Raw genomic sequence first — 13,518 nt, forward strand, 5'->3', positions numbered from 1 at the left:
AGCGCATATACTAAGGAAAAAGAAAAAGTGGAGTACTCTGGAACGTTTTGTCAACCAAGGAAGAGCGGGGATGGCCTCCGAGACTGGAGGATTGCGCGAGCTCTCTATTGATAGCGCGCGTTCCAATCTTGGCGGCTATACAGTGTTGCGAATGTCGATGGTCCGAGCGGCCACGAAGGTTCCATGTATGATGCCGTGCCAGGTGCCAAGAGGAGGAGTTATCCAGGGAGATTAGAAAAACTGTTTTATATACAAAATGTACATTATTTTACAAGAAGGTCTCCATGATATTGGAGCCGTCTACGTGCTAACATCTTTGCATGTGGTAGCGTTTACATCTCCGAGCGTTCAACATGGTCGAGCGTGCTCTACATCGTCAAGCATGCTCTACATGGTCAAGCCTCAAGTGTCTCTCACAACACTCAAGTCCCCTGTTTTATCCCTTGCGTTTCCCTCTTTCACACGACGAGGGAATACACTTTAGTTCTTTTAGCCAATGACAGTCTTTGATCAGGTGGCCATATCCCGCACGTGATGTGTCGTTGTTTCCCGCCGGGCTCGGCCTCCAATCTTGTTAGGTCGCCCCCGAACACAGGCAGCGGTTGACACCTTGGGAACCGAACATTGATGTCGTTCCCCCGGGATTGCCAGACACGGGCCCCTTTCAAGATTCGCCTCTCCATAGCGGTCAGTTCGCGGAACCAGGTAGGGCGGTGGCTGTCTCGAAAGGGCGCCAGTTTGGCGCGTCGCAATCGACGCCGGACCTCGTCGTGGTTCGGGCGGCGCTGGTAATTCACGGAACTGCACCAAAGGGCGACGCTGCCGTTTAGCGACGCATGAGGTAGCCTGGAGACCAACTGCTAATCCCTCAGTCCCAGGTGACAATTCTCGGCCGCGAGAAAGGGCGCCAGGTTGGCGCGTCTGAGTTGGCGCAGGCCTCCTTTGTCCCGAGGGATCGCCAGACACAACAGCACCCCCGCCGCCAGATGATGCATCGGGAGGTCGAGTTGTTCCATGCAGCTCGGCCGGTTTGATGCCTGCTTCGCTCAAAGCCATGGGGCCGCTGCTTCCAGGAATAATGATCTTCCCGCCAAAGGCCTCTTCATAGGTGGGCTCTGACTGGACTGCAGAAATGCAGGATGACAAGCTCCAAGGAGCGACCTTTGTCAGCCACACACAATGCTGCAAGCGCCACTGCAAGCCACTCTCATCGCCAGACTTTACCAATTCCAAAAATCTGGCAGCCCCCTATCTAAAGAAAACCCCGAAACACAAGGTGCTCGTTGATTCGGACAAGTACCAAAAAACTTCCTATGATGTGTCTTCGCAAATAGACACCAACTGGGTTTATGTAATAAAGCTAAGTAATTATGAATTAGAGCTTCCACAGATCAGGAAGGCGAAGGGAGAACTGGCCTTCACTAATTCACATTCCGTAACACTTAGCACGAAAAAGCTACGTAATCCTTACCTAATACCGAAAATGCCAAATCAACAAATAGGAAGACCATCTACCACGTGCCCAAATTGGCTCACAAGGCCTTACTTATTCTGCATTTGCCCCAGCGCATTTCGAACTTGTGCTGCTTTAATGCCATGCTCCCTCTGAGCAGGTGGCCGTATTCATGGGAGATGCCCTTTTGCCGTATGTTGCAGAGAAAATGAATCTATCGCTAATGGCGATCCGCGCAACCAATTTCTAACGCACGGTCCTCTCCACGTGCGTGCGGGAACAACCATCCGACGCTTTCCAAAGTCAGCTGAAGTATACTGCCTAACAAAAGCTCCTAAAGCTCAAAGTCGTTGAAAAAAAAATATCCTCCAACAAATGAAAATTAATCAACACAACTTAGAAAAATGTGCCGGGAACAAATAAGGACTCCTGTTAACAAAACACGACTTTCTACGCACTCTCGCAAAAGCGCAGGTCATCAACTTGCGCAACCTGCGCGTGACCTTCTAAACTATTGCAACCCTGACACTAAGTCTATAGCTGACACCAAGTGTACAGCTGTCGTCGCGTAAACCCACCCCTTTAATCTGTGGGTCAAACCCGAGCCGAAAAGGCTAACAACTCAACAAAACACTGCGGTATTCTTTACGCCTGTAAAACATTCAACATGCATCTCCCACAAAATGAATACAAAAGAAGAAGAAAATGCTACCCGTCTTCCTTTACATATTCTTGAGCCCCAATCGCACCCCTTTCTTTCAAACGAACTCGAGGGGGTCGCGCATTCCGGGGATTTCGCAAGGTGCTGTCGCGAAGAAGGCAAAAGCCACTAATTTGCCTGACACGCCTTGTAGCTGTGACTTTAGGACAGCTGCTTTCAAGGGCTGGGAGGGGGATGCACTGACAGACCCGTGCGCGCACTGTCCCATTATCTGCGAGGCAGTCGCCATTCATTGCCCCCGCGAGTGATCGGCTCCGGTGGCAGCTTACCGGCCGCTTCCTTTTGTCCCTCTGCCTACAGTGTACCTTACGCGATGCGGTCAGGTGACGGTCACCACGCCTTAATCTTCGCGAGACTCGCCTTCTCGCGACGTGCGTCACGCCGATCCTTGACCTCAGCAAACGCCTAAGCTTGGGAGTTACCCTCCTGCGCTTTTTCACATTATCTGGCTGGATCATGATCTTAGCGCGTTTACCAATGTCGCCTTGGCGCTTCGCACGTTTGACTCGAGACGCTTTTACCGCCTCCACCTTTCGCATCCTGCGCTTACGCCTTTTATGTTTGGCATGCTTCGTTGTTCCTGCAGCATCAGCACACGCACTTGAAATTTCGTTGCCCTCTCGGGTTTCACAGTGCGTCTGCCTTTGTAATAGAACATGACCAGATTTGACCATTGAGCAAGCTAGCTCGTCATGGTCTACCTTCAGCTGGCCAAGCTCTATCACTCCCGTCGACAGCATGCAGAACTCCTTTCTGGCCTTCGAAGTCGGCCTCTGTTTCCAGAACAGCCTCGCTAAATGGTGAAACAGCTGTTTCTTCGCTCTTGTCACTGTGTCCGTTAACTACGGGCTCAACAACCCTCTCAGAGCACTCTAAACTAGCACTATCAAGACTAGCTTTGTTACTCTCGTCTTGGCCTTCGCAGTCGGCCACAAGTTCTGGGGCGGGAAAACCACCGCTCACTTGGGTGACTGAATTCACCTCGCTTCCGGCTACTAACACGTTTAACTCATCACTGCTTGCAGCTGCCTCTGGAATCGTATCTTGGTCCTTTGACCGCTGCTCATTAGGGGACACGCCTAGCAGTCTCTGAGTCTCGTCATGTGCTTTTGCCCTGAAAGCTCCCTTACTGGAGAAGGAACTCTCCCTGCTCCTCCTTAGAGAAAAACTCTCCTGGTTCCTCTTTGGAGAAAACACTCGCCTTTCCGTTGGCGACTTTTCTGACCTATTCGACAATAAATAGGGCAACCTATCTGGCAGGCTGGCTGAAATTGCCGCCGCCGTACACACTTGGCCTAAAGGGCCTGCTGACACCCTCTTCCTCACATACTCGCTCAAAACGGGCGAGGAAATTAACTATGTCCTCGTCTGCCCTGAAAGTGTGGAGCTGGCGTCGTGCTGTCTGCCATCTAAGCATCTGGCATTCCCGTTCAAGCTTTTGCATCCGAAGAGCGTGTTGTCGCGCTTCCTCCTGCATGCGCTTCTCTGTTTCTTCGCGCTCGCGCCTCTCGCACTCAGCTTTTTGCTTCCTTTCCTCAATCGTCTCCCAAGCCTCGTCAGCCTCCTCGACCGTCACCTCTTCTGCTTTCATGACGTCGAGAACCGCTTCTTTCGTTTTTGCGGAGTCGGCCGAAATGCCTAATTTCTCGCAAATTAGAAGGAGGTCCTGCACTCTGAATTTCTCCATAGCGATCTCGTTTGCCTTCAAAATTCACCCTTCCTAAAATTCGCTATTTAAAGAAGGTGAATTTTCCAAAATGGTGCCCGCCAGAAAACACATAGTTACTCTCCTAGCAACTACCTACTTGTACTAGAGAGTTCTGGCGACATGAAGCGCAAACTCAGGCACTAAGCCCGTCCTTATCGCTACCATCAGGAGATCGCAGAATTTCTCTCTTCGTTCCTTCCTTATGAAACAATTTTCCTGGCCTCTCCGGCTTTCTCCCAACTCACTTCCTCATTCTGTAAAAGCTCCAATTGTTGACTTTTGCCTACCGCAGGGACAACCAAAATGCCCATCGGCTCACAACTTTTGAGGAGTTCCTGGATTTCAAAGTTATCCGTATTTACAGTGCACCCTGTGTTTCTTCCCCACTAGTAATTCAGCCCACGAGACACTGTATTCTTGGTCTGCGAGATGAAATCACTAACAACACCAAACCACCATTACCGACTTAGTCACCTGCGCTAATGAGTCTGGCGAAAAGAGAAGCAAACACGTAGCACTCACCACACCGATGTAGCCAACGCCGGCCGATCCCATAAGCTGCCAGCCACTGTTGCGAATGTCGATGGTCCGAGCGGCCACGAAGGTTCCATGTATGATGCCGTGCCAGGTGCCAAGAGGAGGAGTTATCCAGGGAGATTAGAAAAACTGTTTTATATACAAAATGTACATTATTTTACAAGAAGGTCTCCATGATATTGGAGCCGTCTACGTGCTAACATCTTTGCATGTGGTAGCGTTTACATCTCCGAGCATTCAACATGGTCGAGCGTGCTCTACATCGTCAAGCGTGCTCTACATCGTCAAGCGTGCTCTACATGGTCAAGCCTCAAGCGTCTCTCACAACACTCAAGTCCCCTGTTTTATCCCTTGCGTTTCCCTCTTTCACACGACGAGGGAATACACTTTAGTTCTTTTAGCCAATGACAGTCTTTGATCAGGTGGCCATATCCCGCACGTGATGTGTCGTCGTTTCCCGCCGGGCTCGGCCGCCAATCTTGTTAGGTCGCCCCCGAACACAGGCAGCGGTTGACACCTTGGGAACCGAACGTTGATGTCGTTCCCCCGGGATTGCCAGACACGGGCCCCTTTCAAGATTCGCCTCTCCATAGCGGTCAGTTCGCGGAACCAGGTAGGGCAGTGGCTGTCTCGAAAGGGCGCCAGTTTGGCGCGTCGCAATCGACGCCAGACCTCGTCGTGGTTCGGGCGGCGCTGGTAATTCACGGAACCGCACCAAAGGGCGACGCTGCCGTTTAGCGACGCATGAGGTAGCCTGGAGACCAACTGCTAATCCCTCAGTCCCAGGTGACAATTCTCGGCCGCGAGAAAGGGCGCCAGGTTGGCGCGTCTGAGTCGGCGCAGGCCTCCTTTGTCCCGAGGGACCGCCAGACACAACAACAGCGAGCCACTGGAATCTAAGCCAGTGCAAAATCCAACATGGCGGCCTTCAAGATTGGGTAGCGCGGCTCGAAAAAAGCGATGTAGTCCACAAAATCGAACTTTGGAGTCTCAATTCGTCCGAAAAATTGGGTGCGAAAATGCATGAACTCAATGGGAACCCTGATGGTGCATTTTTGAAGTCCGGAATATCCAGCAAGTTCAAATTTTTGGAGTCAAGCACCACCACGCCCGCTTTCGCGGCAGTTATCGATTCCGTGAACATCGTCTGCATCTTTGTTGAGTGCAGTGCGGGTGATATTTGTATGCTACGTTTTTTGAGCCAGCTGGAGACTCCAGCATGGCACTAGGGGCGGCGAACCAGCGCGCCAAGTAATCCCGCATCGGTGATTACTTTGAGTAATTTTTCTCGGACATGGAAAATAAAGGTGATTTCATTTTGCGGCAAGTTCTTGTTTGTTTTCTTTTTTTTATTATTCATTTTGGTTAATTCGAAAATCTGCTTAATTCGAAGAATTTTCGCAGTCCGGCGACCTTCGAATTATCGAGGTTTTACTGTAGTCTTATTTTATTTTTATTCATACCTCAAAGGCCCGAGGGCTGCTTTCCATTGGTTGTTGGTGATGGGTCATTATTTTGCACTTGCAGGCTAAGTGACCTTTATGTAACTTCAGCCATTTATCAGTGCTTTATGCATTTGCATCTGTGTTCCTCATTTACAGTTTGGATGTACTTTGGCATGGTTGGAGGCTTCCTGTTCATCCTGATTCAGCTTATCCTGATCATCGACTTCGCTCACAGCTGGGCAAACAGCTGGGTTGAGAAGTTTGAAGAGACTCAGTCTAAAGGATGGTACTGCGGTGAGCTTCCTGATCACTTTTTTGTAAATTTACTTATGGAGGTACTTTGTCAGACCAAGCTCAGGTCGATTTCTGATGACAAGGCAAGTGAAATAGTGCCCCTGTGTGACATTTCTTATTTGTAGTATTGGTCATAGCTCGGAAAATAGTAAGAAAAGGTGGGATATTGTCTGAGGAGTAGCTAAACCTTGGAGAATGGCAGGCGGGACACACTGGATACACAAATGCCTCGTGAGGATCTCAAAACAAATACTGTCACTTATCTTAGCATGGAATGTGTGTCTCACTCGTTTTGTTGATTTGTGCAGTTAAACTGTTCTTGACCCTTGGCGTAACCTTGTATACAAGACTTGGCACGTTTGCATGCAGCAGTGGATATACAACACACCTGGCCTTTCACATTATCTGATGGCCTCCATAATGATTTCTTCTTTCAACGTTGTTGTGGAAAAGTAATTTTCATGTTTGCCAAGTGACAAGCAGTAGAAAACATGTATTCTGACTGTGCTTTTGCATTAAAGAAGGTTTGTTTTGAGACAGAAACACCAAGAAGTACTATGTCAAACTCTTGTGGAGCATAAGTAAGTCTGTGCTGACAAAGCAACTCTTTCTGAATGTTGTCATACGCATTTTTTATGTGCCCTTTCTGCCCGGACTCGCCAACTTTTGTATAAGAATCTCATGCCAACTGCCATTTCTGGTGGCAGAGCATGTAGGCATCAGAATTTTTATTTGAACCACTAAGTGCTTGCCACGACTTGTGTATTTAGTGCTAAGTTACACATGCAAAAGACACGTGCAAAGAGAAACACACAGGATCGTGTGCTGCCACACCATCCTGTGCATGTATCTTATGTGTTTCGCCCTTTGCCCTAGATGCATCTGTTGTGTGGATGTGGTTTTTCTCTTTCCGTCTGTGCCAATGTCAGCTGCGGTCTTGCCTCTTTGCAGCCTTGCTGACATTCACCCTCCTTCACTATGCCCTGGCCATTGCAGCCGTTGTCTTGTTCTACATCTTCTACACTCAGGCAAGTGCAGGATTCATGTTGATGACGCCCGTTGTATACTGCAGTATGCGTTTGTGTGTTACAGCACATAACAGTGTAGGGTTCACTCTTCTCTGATTGTGAAGTGTATACAAAGGTAACAAATTTTCTTTTAAAGCAAGTGTTAAAGTGGTTTACAGATTTTTAGTGAATGCATGCACTCTGAAGGTGCCAAGGTCATGATCGTCAAGTATCATTGCGGTGATATACTGGTGCTCCTGTCCCCGTATCATCATAATGGTAACTAAATTGTGGCAACAAAAAAAAAAAAAAATTGATGTAAAATATTTAAGAGAAAGATGATTGTCTGCCTATTATGAAACTGTTGCCTTCAGCCTTTGAAAATTGATGCTTCAACCATAAGTACCACTCTGAAGTTTGAACGCTGAGAGTAACAGGGCCCTATAAGCAGCCGCAGTGGTGTGCATTGCAGTGTATGAAATCATTAGAAAAGAAAAAGGAGAACCACTACCAAAGTCGAGGAAACTTACCATAGTTTGTTGTGGTGCTGAGTGAAACACAGGATAGCTTAAGAGGAAGAAAAGCCATGGTACTGCAGGGGTACCGACACCCAACTTTTGATGACACATTCAGTCACAGGACAGTGCACTATGGAGTGGATGGCTGATTTGTGTAGCTGCTTGTTACGCATAAGCTTGGTGTCACAGCTGTCCCCGATTCGTCGTCGGCGCGAAGTCGATCGACGGGGTAGACAAGCTGGTTGGTCGTTCCGTACGCAAGCGAGCACAGTGAAAAGAGTCAGAGTCGGGAGTAAACAAAAAAACAAGATATTTATCGGCTGATAAATACACACAAGTAAATAAAATACAATAATAAAAAAAACACAAGACACACTAACACACCTGAGCTTAATATACACAATGATAAAGAAAAAATAAATACGAGCAATGAACAGTAGATATAAAAATGAAACAGGGCGCGGATCAAATATACAAGAATACACTTAACAGCTATTCACTAAAACAACGTTCAAAAGAAATCAAAGTTCAAAAGAAAACAAATGGTGTCATACGCATTGCCGGGCAGCAGCAGCAAGTCCATAAACCGTGGAAGTCGGTGCACAAAGCTTTCCCGAAGAAGGCTGGCGGTCCGATCTTGTCGAGGTGGATGCGAATTGCTGAGCTGGGGTTCCCGGGAGTCTAGATCTGACGACTTCCCTCAAGCAGGTTGAGCTAACTTGAGGTGAACTACCGAGGACTTCGTTGCAGATGCTGGTTTGACGTCTCGTACGTCAACGAGTTACTTGGAGTTCCGACGCGGCTAGGCGGCCCAGGCGATACTGGACGGCGCTAGCTCCTTGACTACTTCTCCGCAGGTTACAGGATCAGCTTCTAGACTAATCAGCAGGGCCCAAAACATGCGCTTAAATAGCCTCTCCTTTCCCTAGTTCCCTAGGTAGGGAAACTGCCGCTATGCAGCGTTCTCCGAATTCAGCGCTCTTAGCTCTCAACAATCTTGGCCGCACTCCCACTATGGACGAAGAACCGCAGATCAGCCTCTCTCCCACTGTCAAGGGCCAAGGTTGATCCCGGCACTACCACGTGGCCGTAATCGGCGTGACGCGTCTGGAATCGAGATGGCAGCCCGAGCGGCCACGACGCTTTTGACGCCCGTAATTCGGCGTGTCGACGTCGAATGCATTGTACACTGCAGTCAGGAGCCCACGTGTTTGCCGCTCGTAATTCGGCGTGTCGATGTCGAATGCATTGTACGCTGCACAGTCAGGAGCCCACGTGTTTGCCGCTCGTAATTCGGCGTGTTGATGTCGAATGCATTATACGCTGCACAGTCAGGAGCCCACGTGTTTGACGCTCGTAATTCGGCGTGTCGTTAATCAGCGTCCAAACCATTCGAAAATATGCCGCTCCGTGACACTTGGTAATCCCTAGGGTTTCAGGCCTGGTTCGCTGACCCATTACATCACGTGCTGGAGCATCGGTGATGGCAGTGTTTGAATGCATCAATAAGTGGGGTCAGCCAGTGCCTGTTCGAGTGCTGCTGCAACAATAGGGAGTTTTAGGTATTGTGCACTCAAAGTTAGGCGGTGCAAACTGCCGGGCATACAAAAGAACGCTAAAGGAGTACAAAGGAACACGAGGACGTGGGGCTTTGGGTACGCAAAGGCGCTTGGGCACACTATATCTAAAGCTCCCTACTGTTGACGACGTTGTCAGGAAACATTGTGGTTTTCCTTGAGGTGAGAGGAATCTGTGCAATGCTGAAGGCGTCGTCCTGTCAGTGTAGCTTGGTACTTCGATCAGAAATTAATGGCGTTTACATAACTTTTTCACAAATTTCAAAGTTAGTGTAGCCTGAACTAGTAGGACCATACGAGAGCACTTAGCACTAGGCATGTGAAAGACATGGTAGACGAGCTAAAGTCTAAGCGGTTCCCAAAAGGGCCGTTGAACTAGAGGAAAAGTGTATGAGCACCTTGTGCTGTCTCAGAGAGGTCTCTGCACTCACTTTCATGGTTGGTCGCACAGTGTGTGACAGGAAGAGTGAGGACTCAATGTCCATTAACTAAGGGTCAGTGGAAACTGCTCACTGGACCTTTGAGGTAGAGCGGCAGCCGAGTGACAGCCCAGCCATCACATGGTCCCATTGCAAGTGGAGAGGTAAAAGGAGTACGGATGGAAGAACGGATGAACACCAGCGTGAAAGCACGCCACAATCGCCACGTCTGTAGTGCATTAGGGGTGCCAGCTGTGGACAAGTGTTGGGACAAAGCATGGCTTAGGCCTTCCTTTGGAGTTGGAATTTGCCATTCTTCAAACAAAAAGGGCATTACAACACTGGTATTGCACCAAAATATGATGTTGGTTTCCTTAGGTTTTCATGCAGAAGAAAGCTTGCCCTAGTATGGCACTCTCATTAGACTGCAAGGCATTGCATGATGTTAACCTTTAAAGATTCTGTATTTGTGCCAAAGCTGGTATTGCTCCTTCAGCAGACTTGTCGACGTTAATGGATGTGGTTTCTGGCTGTGCAGGGAGATGATGGCTGTACACTGCAGAAGTTCTTCATCAGCATCAACCTGATCATCTGTGTCATCCTCTCGGTGGTTTCTGTTCTGCCCAAAGTTCAGGAAGGTATGCGTCTATATATAGCGCTAGAATGGAGGCCAATTTTATGACGCAGCTAGCTGTGCATGCCAATGACATAGCATTTACAGCAGCAGGTGTACTGTTGTTACTTAAGCTCATGACATTGTTCATGACACTAAAAACGATGATGAACTTAATACTTTCGTGACTGCGCCTATTCCCATCGACAGTATTTTCTCGATGATACAAGTTCGAATTTTGGCGCTTCTCCGAGCGCTTTGGACAGCTAGCGCCATCGAGCGGGTTAAAGAGAGACTATTTTATCAGTTTCGGATTTGTGTTTCTCTTTTCCACCGCGCGGGGATTTTAAAGCGCCTGCATAGCCGGGGTGACTAGCGCTCGTCGTTTGGCATCTACGTCGCGTGCGTCCGCTCCACAGAAACGGCGAGTTTCGACGGATTCCGACACATCTGTGTTCGAATTTGCGGATGATTGTAGCAGCACAGACTCGGAAGACGACTTCGATTCGTTGACTTCAGTACGGACGACGAAAGTGTGGCAAACTGCCCCGGAACATCGACAGGTATCCACCGTTGAGTTTTGCTTTCTTCTTCGACCGTATTATCGCTGCCGCGCATCGATGTAAGGATTTCCGGCATGTTCTAAAGGTCACATTTCTTATCTGCAGGGTGTAAACGTTGTTCGGATGTGATCATTTGCTGGTGGCTGCGAAGAGAGCGGAGTTTTGTCCACGAAAACGTCTAGGAGTGCACCTTGGAATTGCACTCCGGAGTGTTGCGTGTACCCGTGTGCCTCAAGAACTTTTGTAGATAAAGAGCTTATATTTGCAGGCTGATTTCATATATCCCTTTTGTTGAAAATGTATATTTCGATTTATTTAAAATATTTTTTTGTGCAAAGCAGCATTGATGTTTTTATCGATCTTTCTCGTTCTTGTTGCGATTTTTTTTGTTTTGATCATTTTTTTCATACTTCTTTTTAATAAATATGTTGTTTGAAATTAATAACGTTAGAAAGATAATTTCTTCTACAATTTGATACCATACACTTCAACATGAATTATTTCCTGTGGCAGGAAAAAAAATAATTACCAGACTACCCGAAAACTACCGATTTTCCCGCGGTCACGAAAGTGTTCAGCTGTATTAGTATATTATGCTTGGACGTAGTAGCAAAATGGCCACACCTGCCATGACGGGGAGGCTTGGTAAGATAGAAAAGACTGCAAAATCAACGGTGTTTCCACCCCCAAATTCATACGCCAGCTTCCTGTGACGTCATTCATTTCGAAAGTGTCTTCTTCTGTCTTTCTGTCTTGATTAATTGCTGATCCGTGAACAAAGACTGCATTACACCTTGAAAAAAAAAAAAAAAGCCAAGCAAGGACTCGAGCTAGAATGTTTTAAGAAACATTTACTGTGCCAAAATGGACTAGATATGAGAAAGTATACCTTGAAATTAGTGACGTCTTGCCGACATTGGTATCGCATTCAAAAAAGGAAAGCTTGGCCTAGATTTTCTTCAGTAATCAACTTTTTCTCGCTGAATGAGCGAAAGTAAGTAGAAAGAAAGCCAGTCTGAACGGATTCAGTGTAGGTCTTGAGCGTCCCTTTAATGTGCTTTCTGCCACTTGCCATGTTTGTGCAGCAGTTTGATTAAATCAGATGTTGCTGTTGGCTTTCAGAGGAAAGTGTGTCAAATTTCACCTTCTTTTAGCCTATATAGTCGTTTAGTGGTGCTTTATACTTGGAACAATTTGTACATGATCTCGAAGCAAAAATAGTTCAACCATGCATACTCTCACAGTGTGCAGTTCATTAAAGGTGCCTGTGGGCTGTGCTTGAAATTTCTGCTTGCTTCATGAGAGGCTATTTTTGGGCAACCAATATAACTTTCTGTTGCCTTTTGCCCCGTGCAGCCCAGCCCTCATCCGGTTTGCTTCAGTCATCTGCTGTCACTCTGTACATCATGTATCTCACCTGGTCTGCCATGAACAACTCTACAAGTGAGTGGCTGATTTTTTAGTGCATTATGACTCTTCACTGTTGGGATGTGTTCCAGAGCCAAGGTTCTTGTACTTACTGCAATTCTGTTTTCTGTCGATGGGGCTGTGCCTAGGTCAAGACACAACAAGATGAATGCATTCATTGGCTTTGTTAGTGTGCATACTTCTATGTTTATTGTACTTAAGCCTCTGCACTGCCTCATCTGTCACAGTCGTATCTGTGGCAAGCTGCAATGTGACTGGATCATTTGTAAACTTCCATAACCAAGTCGGGGATTTGGGGGGGAAGTGGACTTGTTATTAGGGCTGTCTTCATTTCATTCTGCAGGTTCTAAGAAAAAAATGATAGCAAATTCTAATTCATTGTGTTCCGTTTTTTAGTGCATTAGAATTAGGAGTGTCAAAGTGGAAAAAAGTATGTATGTGAAATGTGGGAATCTGATCACCTGGTAGAGGTAGAGAGGGGATGGGACGGTGTAGAAGAGCATGTGTGTGTATATATATAGGCAAATCAATTCTCGCCACGGTGGCTTAGTGGCTGTGGTGTTACGCTGCTAAGCACGAGGTCGCAGGATCACATCCTGGCTGTGGCAGCAGCATTTCGATGGGGGTGAAATGCAAAAACGGCTGTGTCACATGCATTAGGGGCACGTTATAGATCCCCTAATGGTCAAAATTAATACGGAGTCCTCCGCTACGGCGTGTTTCATAATCAAATGGTGATTTTGGCACGTATATCCCCAGAATGCAATTCATTCAAATCAAAAGATGCCAATAAACAAATGAATGACACTGGAGCTGGTGTCTGGAGTTACGATTCCGACACCACTTTGGTCTGAAAATCAGTTTCAGAATATTCATTTTCTTCCCCAGCACTTTCTCACATCTAGCTGCAAGTTTCCATTAAAGAACATCATCTAAGGAACAAAATGTGGTGTTGTAGCTCTTTCAAAACGGCGCCTAGCCAGTTTCATTCATCTGCAATTTCAAAACTACAAACACAGTCGCTGCTGTTTTTTCTTCGAGAGCTTGTGATATATTTTACTATCAGCAAGACACGAGTAGATTTTGCATACCAGCTTCAGTGTCATTTATTTTTGTGCATCTTGAAGGGCGAGTTCACATATATAACAAACTACTGATACGACCACTTTTCGCCGAACTATCAAGTTCATTATGAATGAGTTCGACTGTATGATTAAATAGGGCATCTTCAATTC

At 47.1% G+C, this 13,518-nt stretch overlaps 1 protein-coding gene across 2 annotated transcripts in view; it reads left to right on the forward strand.

The window, feature by feature from the left end:
- LOC119450426 (probable serine incorporator) overlaps positions 1-13,518 on the forward strand; it is a 35,777-nt gene that overhangs the window by 11,528 nt on the left and 10,731 nt on the right. For both annotated transcript variants that reach the window (XM_049665867.1, XM_049665868.1), the window contains exons 5-8: positions 6,021-6,158; positions 7,110-7,190; positions 10,222-10,317; positions 12,212-12,298. In XM_049665867.1, the coding sequence (XP_049521824.1) occupies positions 6,021-6,158; positions 7,110-7,190; positions 10,222-10,317; positions 12,212-12,298 (402 nt within the window). The remainder of the gene's footprint in view (positions 1-6,020; positions 6,159-7,109; positions 7,191-10,221; positions 10,318-12,211; positions 12,299-13,518) is intronic.

The sequence above is a fragment of the Dermacentor silvarum genome, chromosome 4 (genome assembly GCF_013339745.2).
Source record: "Dermacentor silvarum isolate Dsil-2018 chromosome 4, BIME_Dsil_1.4, whole genome shotgun sequence".
Lineage (NCBI taxonomy): Eukaryota > Metazoa > Arthropoda > Arachnida > Ixodida > Ixodidae > Dermacentor > Dermacentor silvarum.